The sequence below is a fragment of the Varanus komodoensis genome, unplaced genomic scaffold (genome assembly GCF_004798865.1).
Source record: "Varanus komodoensis strain SLA01 unplaced genomic scaffold, ASM479886v1 scaffold6_2, whole genome shotgun sequence".
Classification (NCBI taxonomy): Eukaryota; Metazoa; Chordata; class Lepidosauria; order Squamata; family Varanidae; genus Varanus; species Varanus komodoensis.
The window spans coordinates 170,837-193,139 of NW_025336346.1; the positions used below are offsets into that span (position 1 = coordinate 170,837).

At 38.9% G+C, this 22,303-nt stretch overlaps 1 protein-coding gene across 6 annotated transcripts in view; it reads left to right on the forward strand.

Moving 5' to 3' along the window:
• KDM3B (lysine demethylase 3B) overlaps window positions 1-22,303 on the forward strand; it is a 48,203-nt gene that overhangs the window by 2,187 nt on the left and 23,713 nt on the right. For 3 of the 6 annotated variants that reach the window (XR_006416688.1, XM_044451160.1, XM_044451161.1), the window contains exons 2-10: window positions 5,672-5,839; window positions 6,414-6,527; window positions 7,484-7,589; window positions 10,506-10,630; window positions 14,750-14,818; window positions 15,165-15,743; window positions 16,669-16,743; window positions 17,821-19,066; window positions 20,878-21,079. Coding sequence is in view for 5 of the 6 variants with exons in the window: in XM_044451160.1 (XP_044307095.1) it covers window positions 5,672-5,839; window positions 6,414-6,527; window positions 7,484-7,589; window positions 10,506-10,630; window positions 14,750-14,818; window positions 15,165-15,743; window positions 16,669-16,743; window positions 17,821-19,066; window positions 20,878-21,079 (2,684 nt within the window). In the remaining variant the exon portion in view is untranslated. Of the gene's footprint in view, window positions 1-5,455; window positions 5,568-5,671; window positions 5,840-6,413; window positions 6,528-7,483; window positions 7,590-10,505; window positions 10,631-14,749; window positions 14,819-15,164; window positions 15,744-16,668; window positions 16,744-17,820; window positions 19,067-20,877; window positions 21,080-22,303 lie in introns of those variants that run through there. The other 3 variants (XM_044451162.1, XM_044451163.1, XM_044451164.1) reach the window with 2 other exon arrangements.

Genomic DNA, 22,303 nt, shown 5'->3' on the forward strand with positions numbered 1-22,303 from the left:
AAAAAATGAACTGAAGAAGGATCTTCCCAAACAGTGATAGAACAACAGAATTTCATATCTGATTCTATCTTAATAAGAGGGTATACTATGCTGTGGAATAAATTATTCTGATAATAAATAAAAATAAAAATACTGAATTCATCAAAAATAACTGCACAAGAAAGTTCTCAAGAGTTTATGAAAAGTTTTTTTTAAATGCTGGCTTGAAGGTTTTTGGCATGTATGTAGATTAGTTAGTTAGGTATGAGAGTCAGTGTGGTATAGTGGTTAAGAGCCCAGGACTGAGTCTTAGGTGACCTGGATTCTAGTCCCCATTCAGCCATGGAGCCAACTGGACGACTTTGACCTTGTCACAAATTCTCAGCCAAACCTATCTCACAGTGGTGGTGTTGTGAGGATAAAACTGAGAGCAGGAGGAGGAGAATGATGTTAGGCCCTTTAAAATTTTTTTACAGAAAAAGATGGGGTATATATCTAATATTTAAATAAATTGATTTTTTTCTGAAATGAGGAAGCCATGTAGGGATTGTGCCCATTTGCATGTTGATGGTTACTAGTAATAAAGAGTGACTATCTCCGGTGAGAGCTGGTACTTCTTACTTCAGAGTACCCCACCTCTTCTCCTTTCAGCCTATAAAACTATTTGACTATGGAAGTCACAACCATTTGAACACTTTTTGGTGTGCTATAATTATGGAAAATGCAAACACAAATGTTTAGGAATCTTAGAAATATCTGGTATATCTTTTTAAAATGTGGAATGACAGGAACATAATATTGTAGAAAGGTTGTAGTAGAGCTAGAAAATATGGATTTAAAGACTTATAAAAAGATGGGGTGGGTTGAGATGTCTTTTTAGTGTTGGCATGTGTAATTTGAAGAAAGTGTTCATGAATCAGTGGAAATTCTGCTGAACTAGTATGGGAAAAACAAGTGCTTTGGTAGAACATGCCAATAATCATCTATTTAAGTAGCCTATAGGAGGTCTTCATGGATGAGAGTATTGAACCATAATGGAGAAATTAGTTTTCTTGACTATAAATACATGGAGGTTCAAACTTTTTAGGCTGGAAAAATTATTGTTGAAGGAGACATGATAGACTTTCATAAAATTATGTTCAATGTGGAGAAACCAATTAATGAAAATAACTTTGTTTAATATAGAAAACAGAGGAACTCGGGTTGTTCACTGAAATTGATAGATAACAATTTAGGGAAAATACAACTTTTTCCCCAAAAATGAATTAACCTTTAGGATTTGATCTGCTGTTGGAAGACAATTGCAGAACTAGAATAATTTTTTTTTGTCTGAGTGCACTTATGGTAACAAATACAGACAAAACCACTTGGCATGCCTGCAATTGGTTTTCTAACCCACTTTGTGTTTTGTTATGAATCAAAACAGCATCTCTTGCCTGGAGAGAATCTGGCAAATTTGTAGCTGTTTGCAGTGGAGACACAATGTCTTCTGTCACTTGATCATAGGTAGCCAGATTGGAAGCATTCTTTTTTGTGGATTCTTTTTAGCATTGACATGTATATTTGGAGAAGGACTTCAAGAACCAGTGGAAATTATAATATTTCAGTGGAGTAGTATAATTTTTTTGGAAAAAAATGACCAATGGCTCTTTACTCCAATAGTCTGCAGGAGGTCTTCAGGAGATGGAAATAGTGAACAATAATGGAAACTTAGTTTTCTGTAAATTGAAAGATATCTATTGACAATAAAGACATATTCCTTTAATTTAGTTAATTATCTCATTTGTCTAATCCATTTAGTACTGTTTTATTAGAATTCCAACCCAATCTTATGTTGCCTTCTGGAGTGTACATTAGCCTCTTTTAATTTTTGCATTGTGTAGAGTTTTAAAAAAGCCTGTTGTCTACTCATTTTTCCAAAAGATTCTAGGGAATTCTTGTATAGTTTTATCTTTTCTGTCCTAAAACATTCTAAATATTAGAATTAAAGTTTATTTTCTCAGACTTCATTTTTGTACTTCAGTAATAGTTTTCACTTTTGTGAATTCCCTGTGTGGGTTATGGCAGTCCGGTACTTTCTAGGTGTCATGATTCTGCTTTTTGTAAAAGCCTCTAGGTGTGGTATTTTGGGGGCTTATTCTTATCTACAAGTGTTAGTAACCTTAAAATAACAATTCTGATCAAGGGATTTCTTCCACTGTAGAAGAAACAGCTTGCTGTATTTCTAATCTTCTGATATTTTTTTTTTTTTTTACTAATAACATAGTTTCATGGTAGTTTTTTGTTGTTTCTGGGTGGCTATCTTAAAATTTGTACTATCAAACATTATGTAAATATGTTGTTTTTAAATATGATTATATGCCAGTTACCAATACAAGCTGTTTAATATTTAAACCTAGTAATTACCAAAGAATTTATTTTCTCCTTACTTAAGGTCTAAAACTCTTAAGTAAATCTCTTGCTTTAAGATACTATGAGAAGTGGTAGAGAATGGTACATATAGAAATGATCCATGTTAATTATGAATGCATCAGGAACAGAAAACGTATCCTACCAGTTTTAACCAAACTCTTGCAAGAATTTTGCATAACTTTCCATATTTCTTTTTCTTTTCCAAAAAGCTAGCTTTGAGCATATCATCTTGACTATTAATAGATCTTGTAGCTATCTGTCTTTACCTGATCTACTTTGCATAGCAGATGTTGCTATCAACTCTACCAAAGTATCATATAAGTTTCCAAAGTCCTATATGAATATATATGTATTTAAGATATTTCAGCTTATCACTTCAGCCAAAGATGCTTTTTCCTAGTGAGAATTTAACTTATTCCAATTCTGAACATATTTTTTTTGCTTGATTGGGAAATGAAGTTTTCTCTTCACCATTTTCTTTAAGACTGCTTCTAGGAGCAATTTGAAGATGTTTGGTCTGCATCTTGAACCTTTATACTTCCTGGGTTTCAATAAATAAAAACAATCTTTTATGAAGTAATTTTATGCAAACATTTTGACAGGATGGTTTAGAATACTTGTGTAAGCTGACTTTATTCAGTTATCTTTCAAAACTTTACCATACTTCTTGTTGGTCATTTTTTGAAAGAGGAAGGGGGAGGGAAAGAGGGACAGCAGAAAAATTCCATGGAGGTATTTAGAAAATGTTGGTATAATAACAGAAGTTCCATTAAAAATATTTGATTGCACTGACTGAAATTACTGCTCTTGTATTTCCATCTGCATAATTACTGAAATATAAAACCTAAGTGCCATCCCTACAATTAAATTATATATTGGTTGAACAAAGTGGGACCTTTGACAGGACACTTTTTGTGTGTAATTTGGTAAGGCAGGAACTTAGTTGAACATTGAGAGATTGGCATAGTTGTGATTAGCATCACAACATCCAGGTTTTGTGAGTTGTTACCAGCCAGCATGTGACGGCATGCTCCCTGTTTGTTTCTACTGCAAATGGAAGTGGATGAACAATCCAGAGACACTCTGTCCTTGAGTTATTTAGTATGGTTTGTGAGAAGGCATTAGTGTGGTTTGTGAACAAGGAACTCTGGCTTGTTAGAGGAGAGACAATTTATAGTTGGAAGCCAGAGTTGTCCTCCCACCCTCAGTCCTTGATTTGCACACAGTGCTAAACTACTGCTCCAGCTTTTCATGTGAGTGATTGGGCAGCAGGTACCAGCACTCTCTTCTCATTCATGGCAATCCAGGGCTTAAAAAATGTTGGGTTTGTCATGTTACCAAACCAAGCCACTAGAATGAAGTGTCATGTGTGCATTCATAGCCCAACCTTTCATTTCAAGTTCAGTTGCAACTCAACAGTCGTACCAGTTTTCATGATCGGCAATGGAAGGTGGATAGCACAGTGCATTCAAGGAAACCCCAGCTCAACCCCCAAACTCACTTAAGATGGTTAAGGCATAGTCAAGTAATTTGAAGGTTACTATTTTCATTGGTCTTTACTATTAGATATGCAGTCTAACATCAGAGGTACATTTAAATATCTGATTATCAGTGCCACTTGTAATCAGATGACACTGAATTCTTTCCTTCAATTTGCCCACACTTCAAGCCTTTCTTATGTTTCTGTTTGGCTGCATTATCATAGTCTTAAACAGTTTGTCCAGGCTGAACTTTTAATCTCCTTATTCAAGCTGTCCTTTTCTCACAAACTTCCCTAATTTGCTTATATGCTACTACTTGGAATATAGCCGTAGCTTCATCATTGCTCCTTTCTCCCCCTTACTCAGTTCATTGTCAAGTTGTGTTACTTTTCCAACCTTCCTCTTAGCAGAAATTTTGGTTCATGCCCTTGGCATCTGTCACTTAAGTTACTGATTTTTTTTCCTTTCCTGCCGTCAATTTTCTCACTACGATCCCCTTTTAGCTACCTAGCTCTTTATTGCCAAAATCATTCATGTGATACCTCTCCTTAAATTCCTACACTGACTTCCTGTTTTCTTCAGGATCCAGCACAACCTCCACCCTCTCATTGGGGGGGGAAAGAGCTTAAAGTCCAGCAGCATAGAACAAGTAAAGATTTCTCTCCTACACTACTTTCTACAAAATTACACAAAAAGCAGAAACACAGATAAAAAAGAGTAGACTCACACACAATCTTCATCAGAAGTAGAGAAACAGTAAGTAAATAAAGCTGTGGTTTGCACATTACTAAATTGCAAGGAAATTGCACAGATGAAGCTTTGGTTTTGGTTCATTTTGGAATGGTGTTTTTTGGATGTTATCTGTAGACTCTGTTCTGCAAAAGGTATCATTCAGAACCAGGCATCAACAGTGGCAGTTGTTTTCCAGGGATGAGCATCCCTAACCTCTTGGCAAAAAATAGCAACTCTTACTGGAGGAGCTAAAACTGTCTATACCAGGCATTTCTCCTATTGTTTCAAAACTTCTTCAAAGCTTCCTGCAAGAGAAGACCTCAGGAAAAGATGAAGTCTTCTTTTGTGGAACATTTTAGAGAAGGACCACAACAGCAAAAGAAGCAAACTTCTTGTTCTGATATTTCCCCAAAGCATTTTTCAGAAGACCTCACCTCTCCCTGTAGCTCTCTGCTTGCTTGAGGGAATAAGGGAAAGTCACCATGTTTTCAGACTTGCAGGAAGCTTGGGGGAATGACAGAAACAGCAGCTATTGCTTCTGATTTTTTCCTGTTCTTCTACACTTCCCTACTTGTTAGGAAGGTCTTAACTTCATTCTCTGGCAATCACTGAGGGCGTGGAAGAAAGAAGGATTTTTCTTACACTGAGATTTGTTTGCTAAGAAAAACTGCAGGCATTTCCCTAGCAGTTTCTTATCTTATCCAAACCCCTTTATAGAAAGGACTGCCCCTTTCCCAAGCCCTGTGTGAAAACTTGAGGGAGACACAGAGTATTGTCACTCCCATGGCTGTGAAAAAGCTTAGAAAAAGATTAAATAGGGAAGGAGCAGCAAGACCTCTGTTTTTCTTATCTTTTCCACACCATAGTCCAAGCTAAGGAAATTGTGGCCTCTTCTGGAAGTCTTCTACATGCCAGAGCGATGGGCACACAACTTGTAGGGAAGACAGATAAGAGACTTAGTGGGTAAGCGAAGCTGATATTTGTAGACTCCTGTTTAGAGTATCATTTAATTGTTATGACTTTGTTCCTATTTATGTTTAAAAAGCTCATTCTGGAATCTTCTGCAGATATTTGTGGAATTTGATCGGTGCAATTGGAAGCAGCACGCTTGGGTGAAAGTTCACGCAGAAGAAGTGATAGTTTTGATGTTGGAAGGGTCTCTGGTTTGGGTCCCTCGAAATGAAACAATTTTGCTTCAAGGAACTAGAGTGTCAGTTGAGCATTGGCCAGGACTGGTGAGTATCTTCACTGGGTTTGTTATTCCTACTCAGAAGCAAGCTACATTGTTCTAGATAATTATTACAGTGTGGTGAGAAGGCTTAAAGGCTATTTGTCCAAGATTCCTCATTAATTAAAGTCTGGATTTAAGCTATTGTAGAATATTCTGTAAAAGTATTCAAACTTAATAAAATCACAGGGCAGGGTATTTATTTAATTGCTTAACATGCTACCAAGCACTTTTTGACTTCAAGAATTCCTTGGAATGCAGCTGTATCTAGATTGACCCTCAGGTTCCAGAATAAGCACAGATCAGTTTGGGTAAGACAGATGCTTGCACATTGGATCATGTCTGAACTGAACTGTGTTACTTTGATTTTCCCAGAAAGTTGCTTTGTTCCCTTCAGCAGATGATTGAGGATATCTGCTACTTTATTGCTTATTTTCCAAAAACCTTATAGGGAGGTAAAATGGAGGAAATATTTATGATACCATTCACTTTTAAAAGGTAGATTAATTTGGAGAACATCTCAATCCAAATACATGTCTATCATTTTCAAGTCTTCATTTTTATTCTGTTCTCATTCACAGACGTTCACTCCTTTAGTAGATAAGCTGGGTTTAGGCTCTGTGGTTCCAGTAGAGTCTCTTGTAGACCGAGACTTGAGGTTCCTTTCCGATGCCAGTGGATTACGTCTTTTCCAGGTAAGTAATTATTATTTACTGTATTTATTCAGTACTAATTAAGAAATCAGTATTTGAATATGCTTTTCAGTTAGCCTCCCACTTCCACACCATCTTTATTTGCAATATGGAAAGCAAGGCATTAAGTGAGCAAAACACTTCCTGGCCAGCATCCGCAGAACTATAGAACAGGTTCTATATACACAAGAGGCTTGCAGGCATATGTTTCTTAAATAACAGTCACCATGCCTCATTACAAACTACTTTTGCAACTGGGAGACATTTCAGAAGTAGCTTATAACGTGGCATGGAGATCTGCAAAGGAAAGTTTTGGCTTGGGTATGCTAAACCTGGCCACTAAATCTAATTTAAAGAGTTTTAACTATTGTAGTCAGATAATAAGCACTTAAACTGTGTGGGGGCTTCATATGTGAAGTTCAGGTAACTGACACATGGACTACTTCTCACATTCTGTATCATTGAAAAAGCTGTTCACTGTCACATGAATTAGAACAAGTAACCTTTCACTGTGGAAGTCAGACTCCTTCAGAAGTAAGTCTGACTGGTTTTAAAATCTTGTATTATGGAGCACAGTTGTTTTGGCTTCTGGGTGCAAGATTTTACACAAAAATAGAGTGGTATATGCTACGGAAAAAGAGCTTGGTGCATTTTGTTATCTGGTAAACTAATCCTTGGATGAAGATGTAAATAGTGTGTAGTAAATACCAGAGAGGACTTGTTTGTTTCTTTCTCACAGCTGTGTTTGGCAGAAAATACATATGAAGCTTTTGGATATGCATGAGTGAAATAGTACCGGAGTGACATTGCTGTAAAACTTTTGTCATTATGCAGAAGGAATGTCAAGAAATAATAATCTAGACAATATAATATTCTAGACAATTAGTCACGTGTTGTCTATTTCATAAACAGTTTTTTCCATAGTCAAAACCTTTTTTAATTTTATTTATATATTGCAGATGGCAACAGAGAGTCAAAACCAAATGCTCCAACAGCAGCCTATATTAAGGGAAGCAGTCAATGCATTGATTGGTGATCAGAAGCTTCAGGAGATATTTAGCAGAGGTAAAACTAGCTAACTTTAATTTTAAAATACTTTTTTGTTTCTCATTCTTCTTGTAGCTACTGCTTGAGACCCTATTCCTGCTCTTTCAGAGCTGTGCTTCATTTGTTTCAAACGTCTCAAAAGAAAAGCATGGGCTGATAGAGCCTTGTAATGGGTTCCAGGGAACAGGCTGCTGCTGTTTACCAAATGAGTTGCAACTATTGTTTTATTGTAGCATCTGTACCCCTAGTTTATTTGTCTGATGTTGGCAGTGGACTGAATGAGAATGGGGGGGGGGGGGAGAAGCTTAATCTTGATTTGACAAAGGTGGTCTTAGAGAGCAGAATGGCAAGATTAGGGATTGGGACTTTGGCCTGCCCTGTACCTGCAACAACTTTCCCTTCAAGACTCAGGTTTATAGTTTGGGAGTGCTCCTAGAGCTAGGTTTGAGCCTGGATGTTGGAGAATTGAAGTGCTTTCACTAGCTAAAACTGCTAGTTGCACCTATTCCTTGAAAGATCAGACCTGATCATGCTGATACATGTCCTAGGTACATTTTCTTGGGTTACTGTGATGTGCTGTATGTAGGGTTCCCTTTGAAAACTATTTGGAAGCTTTTTTTGGTTCAGAAGGCTGTGGCCCAGAGCTTGTTATTGTGAGCACATGGTTAGCTTTTTGCAACAGCACTACTGGTTTCCAGGTTGTTTCTCTTTACAACACAAACTACTGATCATGGATTTTAAAGCCCTTAAATGACTTGGTGCCAGGTTACCTAAAGGACTATCTTTTTAACTACCTAAACATTAACAACTTTTTAATGTCTCAGCAATAGAACATTAGCTGGGGACCCAAGAGAAGGTGTCCTCAGTGGTTGGACTCAAGATCTTAAATTCCCTTCTTGAGGAGACTTTTCTAGCCTCCACTTTGATGGTCTTTTGCTTACTAGTGGAAACCTTATTCAGAGCTGTTTCAGCCTATGGCTTACTTGATGCTGATGGTTATAATGTTTAGTTTAGCTGGCTGTTTATAATCGTATCTGTCTCCATCTGCTATTTTATATGTTTTGAATATGCTGTTGTAATTGTTCCATTGTTAGCTAGCTACCTTGGACACTTAGTGTAGGAAGAAATCAGTCAACTTAATTACAATATAATACAGGGTGAGGCAGGGAAATGGGGAATTTTGGAACTAGGAGTTGACGACCCTGCGGCTTTGGCAATTTTTTGTAACCAATGCGACCTCGCTTAGAACCCCTTGCCATTAGTTATAATGGAGCAGTGGAGTGGTCCACAATGAGCATTTGCTGTAAAAGCCTTTTATAAGAATGGGGATAGTGTGACTGCTGCGCAAGGGGAATTTCAGCATCATTACCAGTTAGGACATCATGATCATGACCCGTCTGCTCATACGATTACAACATGGGTGCATAATTTTGAAGAAATGGGTTCAGCCTTAAAAAAAAGTCCCCAGGTGGTGTTCAACAGTGACATTCCATGACCTCCAAGATCTCCAGTTCTCACTGTCTGTCAGCTTTTTCTGTGGGGACATTTTAAAAGCCAAGTGCACTGCACACGTCCTGCAACCAATGCTGAACTAAAAAGGAGGATTGAAGAGGAAATCGCTGGCATTCCATGTCATACTGAGCGATACAGTATTTCCATAACAGGCTGTCAGGCTCCACGTGTATGGAGAAATGGACAACACCTTCATGATGTTGTCTTCAAGACATAAAATGAACATTGAATATTATTACCTTGATTAATTGAATATCCAGTACAGTATATTTCATCATAAAATCTATTTTGTAATGTGTTTATTCATGCATTGAATGTCAGTTGAAAATTTCCTGTTTCCCTGCACCACCCTGTACTTCTATAAGGAATTTGAAAGTGGAATATTAATATGCATCAATATCTTAATGTTTTCACTAATTATTTATCCTCTCCCTTTAGAAAATTTAGAGAGCCAGTGTGGCGTAGTGGTTAAGAGCGTGGGACGGGGACTCAGAGGATCTGGGTTCTAGTCCCCGCTCAGCCATGGAGTCAACTGGGTGACTTTGGGCCAGTCACAGCCTCTCAGCCCAACGTACCTCACAGGGTTGTTGTGGGGATAAGATGGAGGAGGAGAATGATGTAAGCTGCCTTGAGCCCTTTGTAGGAAAAAGGCAGCATATAAATCGGAAAATAAAAAATAAAAAAAATTGATTAAGAAATTAGAGCTTATATTTTCTGCATGAGTAGCAAATTCTAAATAAAAAACCTGTTCTCTTTGTTTTACTAGATATCTCACAAACTGATATAATTAAGAACACAAAACCACACTTGAATATGATGCCTACTTAAAACCATTCAAACTATATTCTACTTGTTCTTACATCCCACAAAAAATGCTAATCAAATCTGGATTTTTGGTAGTGCGTTCAAGAGATGGAGGGAGCAATCCTGTGGTCTCTAAACAGTGTCAGAGGGGTCATAGGATAGTTGGGGCACAGTCTGATCTTAGAACTGGGAAGTACAATACTGACCTCTCCTTTCCATAGCAAGTGTGGAAAGAGGTGTACCAACTGCTTTCCAAGGTCAGGAAAGCAATCTTGCAGAAGGGTAGTGGGGGGTCATTTTAGAGGGAGAACTGTAGAGAGGCCAGAGTAAGAGGATAATGCTATTGGTTATCCTCCTTTTTTCAGGATTCTCCAGGTAAACAGACAAAAAAGGCCATCTACTGAAAATGCATAGCTGGAGATGGCAAAGCAAAGATTGCTTGTGCTATTCTCCTGCTCTGCACAGGATGCCCATAATCCTTTGAGTGCAGGGATTTATGGGCATCCTGATAAGATTGCATCCTAATACTTCAGCCCATATTCTTTTGTTCATTAAAGAATCCTTGCTTTCATTTCAAAGATTTGACTGATGGCATTCTCATATGCAACTCTTTTCTAGGTCCATACAGCATCCAGGGTCAAAGAGTGAAGGTGTATCAGCCAGAGGAGGAAAATAGTTGGGTCTCTGCTGTTGTGAGCTGTCAAGATCCTATTACTCGTCTGATGGAGGTGGTTTTGACAGAGGTATGAAGCTTTTTGTGTGAGGTTCTAATGTCTTGATTTCCTCACCTCTGCATGGAATCACAGAATTTTAGAGTTAGAAGAAGTAATGGAGGCTACCTACCCCAAACCTCCACTTAGTGCAAAATCTACAAAATCTGCAATAGGAGTGGGGAACATGCAGGGTGATAAAAATCAATGATTTTTAAAATTTAAATCAGATTTTTTGATCTACATCAGATTTTTTAATTTTAAAGATTGGATTTTTAAAAAATACAATGCTTTTTGAGGAAAAGCCTTTCGAAAGATAATTTTCTGATTAAGATACATTATAATCCAAAGGTTATTCATCATGAAATAAGGATCAGTTTTTAATTTTTGGCATGAGACTGTATATATTCATGCAATAGTTAATTTTTTTGATAAACAAATTCCATTAATCTATTCACGATATCATACTCTTCCAGAGGTTTCTGGAAAATTATTGGGCAGTTTTTCTATCTAGAAGATATTATCACAGATGCTTGGTTTTACAGTTCTCAAAACTGATAACTGTGTCTGCAGAGATCACATGCCTCTTCTTCACAGCTAAAATGTTATAAAGAGTTGAGAAAAAGACTTAATTCCATTGTTCCTGCACATCTGTATACACAGAATCAACCCATTACCTCCTAAGTGCTAAGTTTTAAAGTCAATAGAAGAAAATAGTTGGCAGAAGAATAGGTCTGCAAAAGAAGCTGTGTCTGGAGGAGGGGCAAGCAGCTACACTAAAAGCAGTTAAAATGACAGTGAAACTTCCTGAGCAGAATACTCCACAAGTCCTTCTATCTTTTTGTGTATAGCCTGAGGTTTATCATTATTCCTTCCCTCAAGGAGAAAACCCATAATGGCAGCAGGCCATAAAAGAGACCCAGTTGGGAATATTTTAATGAAGGTCCTCTACCTATGGGTAATACAGGCATGCATGCAAATTAGGTAGAAAACTATGATTTAAATCTAGTCTTACTAATGATTTAAATTGTGATTTAAATCAAATCAGTTCTGGGAATATGTTGTTCCTTCACCATTGGCTGTGCTAGCTATGGCTTATGGGAATTGCCACTCTTTGACCCATGCTGCTTACCTATGATTCGCAGTGGAGGATGAACCACTGTACACCCTCAACTTAAATACCGCCGGTAGAGGCAAGTCCACTACCTCTTGAGGCATAATGTTGCACTGTCATATAGCTTGTATCATTAGGAAGTTTATCCTAATATTTAAATGAAATCTTCCCTGCACTTTCCCTCTGCTGGTTCGATTCCTGCTGTTTGTGGCAGGAGAGAATAAATCTGTCCCTTCTTCTGCATAACAGTCCCACAGTTGTTTGAAGATGGCTATAATTTCTCTTCAGGCTTAACATATGAAACTTTGTATTTATTTGAAAATTGTTTTTAAACTGCTCTTCATTCTTGCAAATATCAGGGCAATGTACAAGAAAAATTATGCTGAAAAGGCTGTGCGATATACTATAGAAACAACAAAACATTAAACAATATAAAACCAAGAAAGGACAGAAGAGTCCACCAGCCAGTTAAACTATCTGGCTCTTTCTACCATTCCTCATAGGTCTAGGAGGCTGTCATTTACAGACCTGAGTTGTGTGCACTGTAGTATTCAGTACACACATGCTCAGCCAACCTGACAGTTTCAGCAATTTTATGAAGCTTACATAATTTCAGTTATAAATAAAGCTGTAGAATATTTGAATTCTACATTTTCTTACTGTTTTCCTGTCCGTTATAGCTGAATTATGGTGGCTTGTAAGTTATGTATCCATAGAGGCACAGGCTTGGTTCTAGAGTAGTCTTTCCATGGAGGAACTCCTTCAATGAACAGAGAAGGGGTTGGAGGTGCCCACTAACAAAAGAGTGAGTCAGAATGATTTTCACCAATACTGCCTTCTTCCTGCATTATCTCCTAGGATCCTCAGATGTTCAAGATTAGATTTTCAGATGCTATAGGAGAATCAGCAAAAATCACCCTTCCCCCATACAACACAATCACTCCTTGAGCATAAGGAGAGCATAACTGGAACTCCGTTCATGGAGTTTCTGAATCCATGCCAACAGTGCAGTTCTATATTTGTATATTCAGAAGCATGGGGCTTGCTTTCAAGTAAGTGTGAATACTAAATTAAGCTATTAAATTCAGTAGCATGAATTTCAAATTGTAATTGCACATGTACTGCTTATTATAGGGAAGACAGTAAGCTTGTAAAGTAGCAGTAGACAACTTGTAACCATCCAGTAGCTTTGGCCTACATCTGCCAATAGCCCTAGCTAGCATAGCCAATAGTAAGAGTCCATGAGAATTAAAATATGTGAAATTACAATCCAAAGAAATCCTGGCAGGTCACACTCTGGCAAGTCACATATTGCCCATCTGTTATAGAGAGTTGCTTGATCAGAGTTAGATGACAAACATGCAAAATAGTTAACTTTACTAGTCCATTATATAACAGGTCTATAAGAAAATACCTTTGATACCTTAAGAAATGTAGCATTGTTCATAAGTTGGATGCTCCAAGATGGATGTTCTGGAAAGAAGATAGCCAAAATGTATCAGTATAGTGTTCACTATGGTGCACAGAACTTGGCTTTCCTAACGCTCCACATCCAGCATTTAGAAAATAAGCTTCTGTACTAAGAACTTCCTTGGTAAAATCTGAAAAATGGGCTTGAAGTCATAGGAACCTTGAACACGATAGCAAGTGGTCAAAGTGGGCATGTGAACTTCTGTAAGTATATTTTCTTCTGTAAGGTATCATTCCTCAGATTTATGTCCCATATTCACTAACTTGGTGAAATTACCACTGTCTGAATCCAGAAGTCCTACTTTGTATGCACAAGTATCTCCTACTTACGAAAGGACTGTTTTACACCTTACATTGCATGAGAAAATGAAACTAAATCAAAATATGATTATTTATGCAAGAATGAGAAGTGCTGTAGAACCTACCTATTATAGTATCCCATCAGCTTACCCTATAGTTTGAGGAACACCATTAGAGGCTGTTTTTCTGCTGCCTCTGTTCTTTGGATTCACTTCACAGCATGGTCAACTCAAAGGAAAGATAATGAAACATTTTTATTTATTTAACACTTTTTTAGACCATCCCTTACCATGGTCTTGGGATGGTTCAACAATAAGACAAAATAGTATAAAATACAGTATCCTTGTCAAATTCTTAACCAATGAACAGTAAACCCTATATTAAAACAGTCAAACCTTAAAACATTGGGAAAATAAAAAGATTTTAGCCTGGTGCCAAAAAGAATAAAGTGACATCTCTTGGCTGCTTTCTGATTTGAGGTCTATTGCTAAGGATGTGCAGGAAACTAATGGGTATGAAAAAAGTATATTTTCTTCTGTAAGGTATCATTCCTCAAATTTATGTCCCATATTCACTAACTTGGTGAAATCCTTGTGATTTCTGGCATTTACCTGTATGCCCTGGTTTTCCAAAAGCTAATTTTCATTCTCAGAATAGACTAGTTCAAGCACAGTGCTAAATTTTAGTTGAACGTTGTGTACATGGGCCACGATGGGCCTGGGCTTCTGCACTTGCCCATCATCTTCTTTTGCCTACAAGAAGAGGAGTGTAAAGGCTTCCACTTTACACCAAGTGCTTTAAACCAAGCAGTGTTCACCATTAAGTCCAAACTCTGAATTTTGGTTTGTTTAAACTCTAGTTATTTCAAGCAAGCCAGGATCAAACTGGTTCATGATCCTGGTGTGCTATTTAGGTAGAGTTGAATGTTACCTAACCTGAGTTACAAAGGGGCATTCTGGTTAATCTAAAACTGGAGGAGGTTTTCTTTGAACATATCAAAGGGAGAGCAAGGAGTGCACAACCCTAAGCTTCACTACCACTCATGCACATAATGCTAAACCATGAGTTAACATTATGTCCAGATTGGTTCAGTGTATCAGCTTCTGTGGAATCTCAGGTGGCAAGAGTGATAGAGTTCTGAGAAAAAGCAAGTGAAGAGGGGAATTGGAGGAGCTAAAAGTACTTTATGATCAATATGTCACCACTCTAATAATGACTTTTTCTTTTCTCTCACTTCCCCTCCTGTTGTTCACCACATTAAAAATCAGACTGGTGAAATCAAGTCAGTGGATCCCCGACTAATTCATGTAGTGATGGACACTTCTGCTCTGAATGAGGTACCATGCTTTGCTGAGTCATGATTTAAATACTTACATTGGTTTAAAAGAGCTGATCTCAAAGGTAGTATTTATTATGATAGGTGACATGAGCCTCTGTGTATTTTAAAATATTGAATAGTTTCACTTGCTGATTAAGGCTATAATCCTGTATGCACACACAGCACTGATAGACTTCAGTATATATGCTTGTGCTTTAAGTGAATGTATCTGGATTAGTTTTGAACAAGCAGTTATTCTGCTGAATTATGACATTTAAATGTGGTGTTTAGAGCAGCATACTATTAGTTGGAAGTCTAAGTTTCTTAACATGTTTGTGGTGATATCTGATTTTTCTTTGTTAAAGGGAGGATCTCTAAAGGGAGCTAAATCCTCAAAAGGGAAAAAGAAGAGAGAAAGTGTGGAAGTGAAAGATGGACGAAGGAGAAAAAATGCTTCTGATGCTGGATGTGATCATGCTACAAAGAAATTAAAGGAGAGGGGTGAAGTGGATAGTAATGGAAGTGATGGAAGTGAGGCAAACAGGGGAGCTTGGAAAGGAAACATCAGCAGTGAAGTGGCTCCAGATCCAAAGGCCAAGCAGCCGCCCCCATTTGTTCCTCAAATTAATCGTAATATTCGCTTTGCCACATACACAAAGGAGAATGGCCGAACTCTTGTAGTCCAAGATGAACCAGTGGGTAGTGGCACACCTATGCCCTTTACTTCCTTTTCTTCAGCTACTGCTCAAACACTGCTAAGTGGACCTGGAAATCAAGAGATGGCAAAATCCTTGGAACAGGCCAGTCAAAACCTAGTGACTACCCCTGTTGTAATTACTACAGCTGGGCCAACTCCAACCACTGTGCGGATCTCTGATACTGGCCTTTCAGCAGTTTCTGGACAAGAAAAACAGAAAGTGTGCTGTTCACAACCCCAAGGAGATGTAAGTTGTTTATAGCATTGTAGAAGTAATAGTTAGCATTTATATAGCTTAGTATAGCCAAAATGCTTTGCATGAATTATTTTGTTGCTGTCTTATTGGAATGGTTTCAGCAGGTGTAAGGTTGGGATAAACCCTATTGGAATTCATTTCTCCAAGTATTCACAGGCTTCCTCTTGTACTCAGCCTGGCCTTCCAAAGCAAGCTGAACTGAAAGAAAGTCCACAAACACTTGTGGAGTCCTGGTTACACAACCGACAACCTTCTGCTACGGCTGCAGTGCCTAACAGGTCACAGGCAGGCCGCTTTCCTGGCGAGCCCCTTTCACATCAACCTTTCTTTGGCACCAGTTGTAGCTGTTGATACTTCAGCTGTTCCTGGCACTGGAGAGGGGCATGGCTATGGGACGCTGCTCTTCTGGCTAGCCCCTCTTCAGTGCCACTTGCACCTGCTTGCAGAACAGCTATTCTTCATGTAAGACACAGGTGCTGCTACAGAGGCTGCTTTCCTGATAAGTCCCTAGCAGGTAGGCCTTTCTGTGGTACCAATTGCAGCTGCTCACACCAGCAGCTGTTCCTGGCATGGGAGAAGGGAGCTGCTTGCACAACACATGGGGCGCAGTTCCTGGCAATTGCCCCATGAATGTTGGGCATACTTGTAAGGGGCTTGGACCTTGGGCCAGTGCAAAGTAGACCTGAGTCCAGGGGGCTGAGTCCAGGGGATCCAATGGATTCTCCCCCCTCCAGACAAATTCCTCACGCATCCCTAAGCAGGTGGTTCTGTTAGCTTGTGGCATGCCACCATCTGATCCTTCAGTAGGAGAGGGTGGGGGGTTTCATCCTACTGGGGAAAATGCATTTAGACTGAAGTGTCATCCATATATTGGCAATACACAGCTCTACCTCTTGTTTCCATTTACACATCCCAGGGAGGCTGTAAAACTCTTGAATCAGCATCTGGAAGCTCTTTTGGAGTGGATGAAGATGAACAAGCAAAGCCTAATGTAAACTGTGGTATTCACGGTCACAAGAAGTACCTGTGGCCACCAGTTTGGATGGTTTTAAAAAGGATTAGGCAAATTCACGGAGGAGAAGTCCATCAATGACTATTAGTCTTGATGGCTACATGCTACCTCCAGTATCAGAGGCATTATGCCTGTGTACAACAGTTGCTAGGGAACATGGATACGAGGGAGCTGTTGTACTCGCATCCTGTGTGAGGGATTCTGTAGACAGCTGGTTTGCCTCTGTGAACAGTGTGTTGGACTAGATGGTCTGATCCAGCATGGCTTATGTTCTAAGGTATGGTGAATTGGGAAACCAGCAACTCTAAATAGAGGTTTATAAAGGGCCTTAGATGGAATTGTACTCCCTGCTAAAAGGGCAAATGTATTGCCTGAGAGTCTGTGCTAACTGGGGAAATTGGTGGGCTCTAGTCTCTGGGAGTTTTATCAAGTTGTCTCAGATCCCTGCCTTAGGAGAAGGATGTTAGCCTGCACAGTCAATAAAGTTACAGCTGAAAACTAGCAGTTTGGTGTATTTTGATTCTTTTTAATATTCGCCCCCACAAAAAAGTGCTTTATGCAGAGGGGACATGGGCAATATGTACTTTCAAGAGAGATCTGATATGTTATAAAGGAAACAAGCAGTGATTTTGGAATGGCTACTTCAAGGTAGATGTTGCCAGAGTATCATTTCGGAAATGGAGTTCTGAAATTCACTAACGTAAGGGTTTGTATCCAATATTAGTCTAACCTAAGTTCTATCCTTTTCAGTGGATTTGTTCATAATTAGGACTAACATTGGAGGCAACCCAGTATGTTTTTCCTCATTCTTTGTAGCTTCTTAAAAGACACTGCAAAAATGCAAGAACTCATCTACATATTTAAATATGTAAGACTAGTTAGCCCAACTGAATTTAGGCAGCCCAGCTGTGCTTGCTGTTCAATATATTATATTTCTGATAGGCAGTAAACTGCTAAGAGCTGTTAAAAAGTATATTGAGGGAAACAGGCATGGTAAAAATGATTTTGAATTTTTGACTTAAGACATCAGCCAATTATACTCTTATTTTATTTCAGAATTCCCAAAATTCATTGTTGGCTTCTCCGGGATTTGGAACAGCACACTCGAGTGCCTCCCAGCCTGTGGTGTTTGATAGTGGGCGAAGCCAATCCAACGGCATATTAGCGCCAGAGAAGAAACCTGTTGGATTTTCATTTGGTAGCAACACTGGTCAGGAGGTCCAGAAAGATGCTGATTTATCAAAGAACTTGTTTTTTCAGTGCATGTCCCAGAATCTTCCTACCAGCAACTACTTCACAGGCTTGTCAGAGAATCTGGGTGAAGAGCCTACGAATCAAGACTCATTAAAAAAAAGTACAGAGACCCTGAGTTTGAGCATTTGCAAGGGTAAAAGTCATCCAGGAGAAGCTAAACCTGCAACTCAGTTGGGCAGTTCTGTGGACCGGAAGCTGCCAGTGGAGTCTATGCCCACCCTTACTCCAGCTTTCCCACGAAACCTCTTGAGTACTCGACCTCCAGATAATCATGAGAATCTCTTTTTGCAACCCCCAAAACTCTCACGAGAGGAGCCCTCAAACCCTTTTCTGGCATTTGCAGAAAAATCAGAACTCAGTCCTTTTAGTAGCTTTGCATCCTCATCTCAGCCAGGGGTATCTGCTACTCCCTCTTCAGTTCTTGGTTCCAAGACAGCTTCTGGCTGGTCAGATTTGCACACCTCAACTGACTCTTTAGCAAAAAAGAAAAGTTTGTTTATAACAACGGATTCGTCCAAGATGTTATCCAGTACACCTAGTTCAACTCTCTTCGCTGGTGTTCAAAGCTCATCTAATTTGGGGAATGGCCGTTCCAGCTCGCCTATTGGCAGCCTGACACAGCCTATTGAAATGCCCACACTGTCTTCCAGTCCAACAGAAGAAAAGCCATCTGTTGGGCCTGGGCAACAGGACAATCCACTTATGAAAACTTTTTCTAACGTGTTTGGCAGACATCCGGCCGGCTTCTTCTCTTCACAGGCAGAACTAGTGTTGGAGAACAAAGTTCCCTTTGAAACTGTGAAAAGGTTCTCTCTAGATGAGCGGAGCATGCCATCTAAGCAGGATTCTGATTCTAGTACCAATAGCGACCTCTCTGACATGAGTGATTCTGAGGAGCAGCTGCACACCAAAGCTTGCCTGAAGGGAATCCCAGAGCATCTGATTGGGAAACTGGGTCCCAATGGCGAGCGGAATGCTGAACTACTAATGGGCAAGGGAAAAGGGAAACAAACGCCGAAGGGCAGGCCTCGCACAGCCCCCCTGAAAGGTGAAGGCTTTAAAGGCAGGATTTAGTTATTTGGGGAAGGCTGCAGGTGGCTGTACCTTCATGTTCTCTGTATGGTCCACTGTGTGATGTGATCACCCTTCTGTTAATCTGTCTTCTGTAAGTTGCTCTAGGAGTCTTTGGGGTGTGAAGAGCAGGGTAAAAATGTTTTTAATATTATGGCCAGAGCATGGCAGGAAAAAATAGGATTCTCAAAGTATGTTCTTAAGATACTAAGTATTATCTGTAAAGAAGATAAGTTGTACAGAGGTATAAACTTACGATACAAGATTAATGAAGATTGCAGGCAAGTAGATTTTTCTTTGGAAAAGGGATTATGCCATCTATTGCTGACCAGGTGTGTGAGATTTGTATCCATGCTAGTCTGTGTTCTCTAGTTAAGAAAGCCAGAAGAAATGATGACTGTTTCTAGTGCCTGAATTATTGTTCTGATTTATCCCAGTTTTATAACTGTGGCTTATTTGACAGGATTAGCAAAAGAGGAAACACGAACTAAAGGACATCACTGGGGAGTGAAAGGCAAAGGTAGCCTGAGAATCAATATAAAAAGGACGAGATTGGCAAAGCACAGAAAGAAATAACTAGTTCTAGGAAGGTCTACGGACATTTTCTAACTATGGAGACTTACAGCATAGTTGAGGATGGTGTTATTGAGCTGAGACTAGAATTTATCCAATAAGAGATCTTTATATGGCTCATTTCATTTACCAAGAACAAGTCAGAAGTGGGGTCTATGTTTCTAAATACAAAAGCACTCTCTTGAACCCACAGTTTTCTGTTCCAACTCCCATTTCACGGAAGGCAAAATGATAAGCCTCAGAGACAAGTAATTTGGACAAGAAACTAGACACAACAAAGGTCAGATCCTAGCTCCAAATGCTAAATCACATATTTGCCTCCATAAAGCACAAAAAATACTAATATTGCAGAAGGAAAATTGGTCATGTTCAGAGAAACACATGTGTGTGTACATAAATACGAAATACACTGCACACATATACACATTCACACGCAGTATTCCAGGCAGAACACACAAACTGATATGCTAGCTAGCTCACATGCACCACATTTTGAAAAACAGGCAAAATACAAAGAAGGCATAGGCAAAGCACCCTCCACTTCTGTCACTCCTGCAGTATACCTTTTTTAGTCATAATTATAAAGAGAGCACTGAGTTTCACCCACTTAGCTTTTTTCACTATCTCTGAATGCTTCTGGAACCATGAGCATTCTTGGAAATACAGATAAGGCTGCAGGTGTATGCATTCTAGCCTTCCAATTAAGAATAAAAAATCAAGGGCAGTGAGCCTGGCAGGTGATAAGGGAAGTGCCAAGTTAGGCACCCTGGATATATGTAAGTGTTAATTTGATAGAGTTCAAGCAATATGAATGCTTAAGGTCATAACCTACTACCACATTTGCCTGATGATTGCATCTTGGACATTAGGTTTTCTGAGGAGTCTGTGCATTTTTATTATATTTTGTACCAGCTTTCTGTGACCAGCAAAGGCAATTTACAAAAAGTTAAATTGAAATCAAATCAAAATGTAGTAAAACTTGTTCTTGAAGCATATCATCTAGCCTTACTCAAATCAGGCATACGCGCCTTGGCCCTTGCAATTGGTGTGCACATGTCAGGTAACAACAAGAATAGTGCTGCTCCCTAGCAAGCATAACCTCCATGTAGGGCTTTTCTTTTAGTGGAGTCAGAAGTATGTAATCTACTACTTGGAATCTGGCATACTTTGCCTCATAGTTAGTGAAGAACTCTTAACCGATTCTTTGTTTTGTAGTTGGCCAGTCTGTACTGAAAGACATGAGTAAGGTGAGGAAGTTGAAGCAGTCAGGGGAACCATTCCTCCAGGATGGTTCCTGCATCAACGTAGCCCCTCATCTGCACAAATGCCGGGAGTGCCGGTTAGAACGCTACCGCAAGTTCAAGGAACAAGAGCAAGATGACTCTACTGTGGCCTGCCGCTTCTTTCACTTCCGCAGGTAATGAAGTTCTCTGAGCGTGTCTCAGTCTACCATTTGCTGGTATCTAAAATCTAGCTTGCCCATTTACATTTTGACAGCAACATAATTTTGAAAATAATTTCAGATCTTTAGAGTTTAATATGCTTTCTGTAATGACTACTGCATTTCCTGGTATAGCTTCTGCGATTTTCTTCACTCATCCTGGTGAAGCTGACCTGTGAACTTGCAGCTGAATAATAAGATGGATAAAAAGTTTTAAAAGCCAAAATGAAATTTAATTTAAATGGGATGTTTAATTTTTAAAAAAATGTTCAGGTAAGCGTTGCATATTTGAAAATAACTTGACTTCATAATGAGATCTGAATGTGGTATATATATTTTTGCATTCTATACTTCAAACTCAATTAGTGAGTCTCTGCCAAACATACTGGCCTAGTTTGCATGTAATCACGAACTGTGACTTGTTTAATCCATAGTTAATTGTGGCCATGTGGCAGCATGTGTACTGTTTTCAACACACTTATTCCTTCTGTTTTCTTAACAATCCAGAGTTTCCAGGTTTGGATGTAACAGTAACAGCCCAAGAATAGATAGGGATGTTTAGGAAAGCAAAAGTAGATGAAACAACCATGCTTACTCTCATGTGCTCACAACCAACCTAATTGATTTATATCAGATTTTCCACTTTGTTGTTCATTAATTTCCTAAATATGACTGCTACCAATTGTTAAATCAACTTGGTGGTCTTCAACTAAAACAAAGGTAGGAGGATAACCAAAGCTTCTGGTCATGCAGCCTATATATCTTTAGTACAATAAATTTTATATAATTTTAAAACAATATGATCTGTAAGCCACCTCCACCCCCCACATCTGAGGAACCATTGAAAATGTCATATTTTTTCACCAGACAGAATGGTGTATGAATCTTCTGTGGAGGACCAGATACTATTTTGGTTTTTGTTCTTTATTCCCCTCCAATCCCAGCACTTATGGGAGTTTGATTCCCAGTAGGCAAAATTGACTTATTGAGCTCCTTGAGTCAAATGACTTGATTCACCCCTGGTTTAAAGATGGCAGGGGTGGGGTGGGAATAAAGAAGGGAATTAATGTGAAGTAATTACAAATTCTTAGTTAATTTATCTTTGATTTTTTGCTCAGATTGATAAGGTAGTTTACTGAGCATAAGCAACACATTCCAGTAAAGTTAGGTGTGCTGGACTTTGGGGCAGTTCTCCAGAAT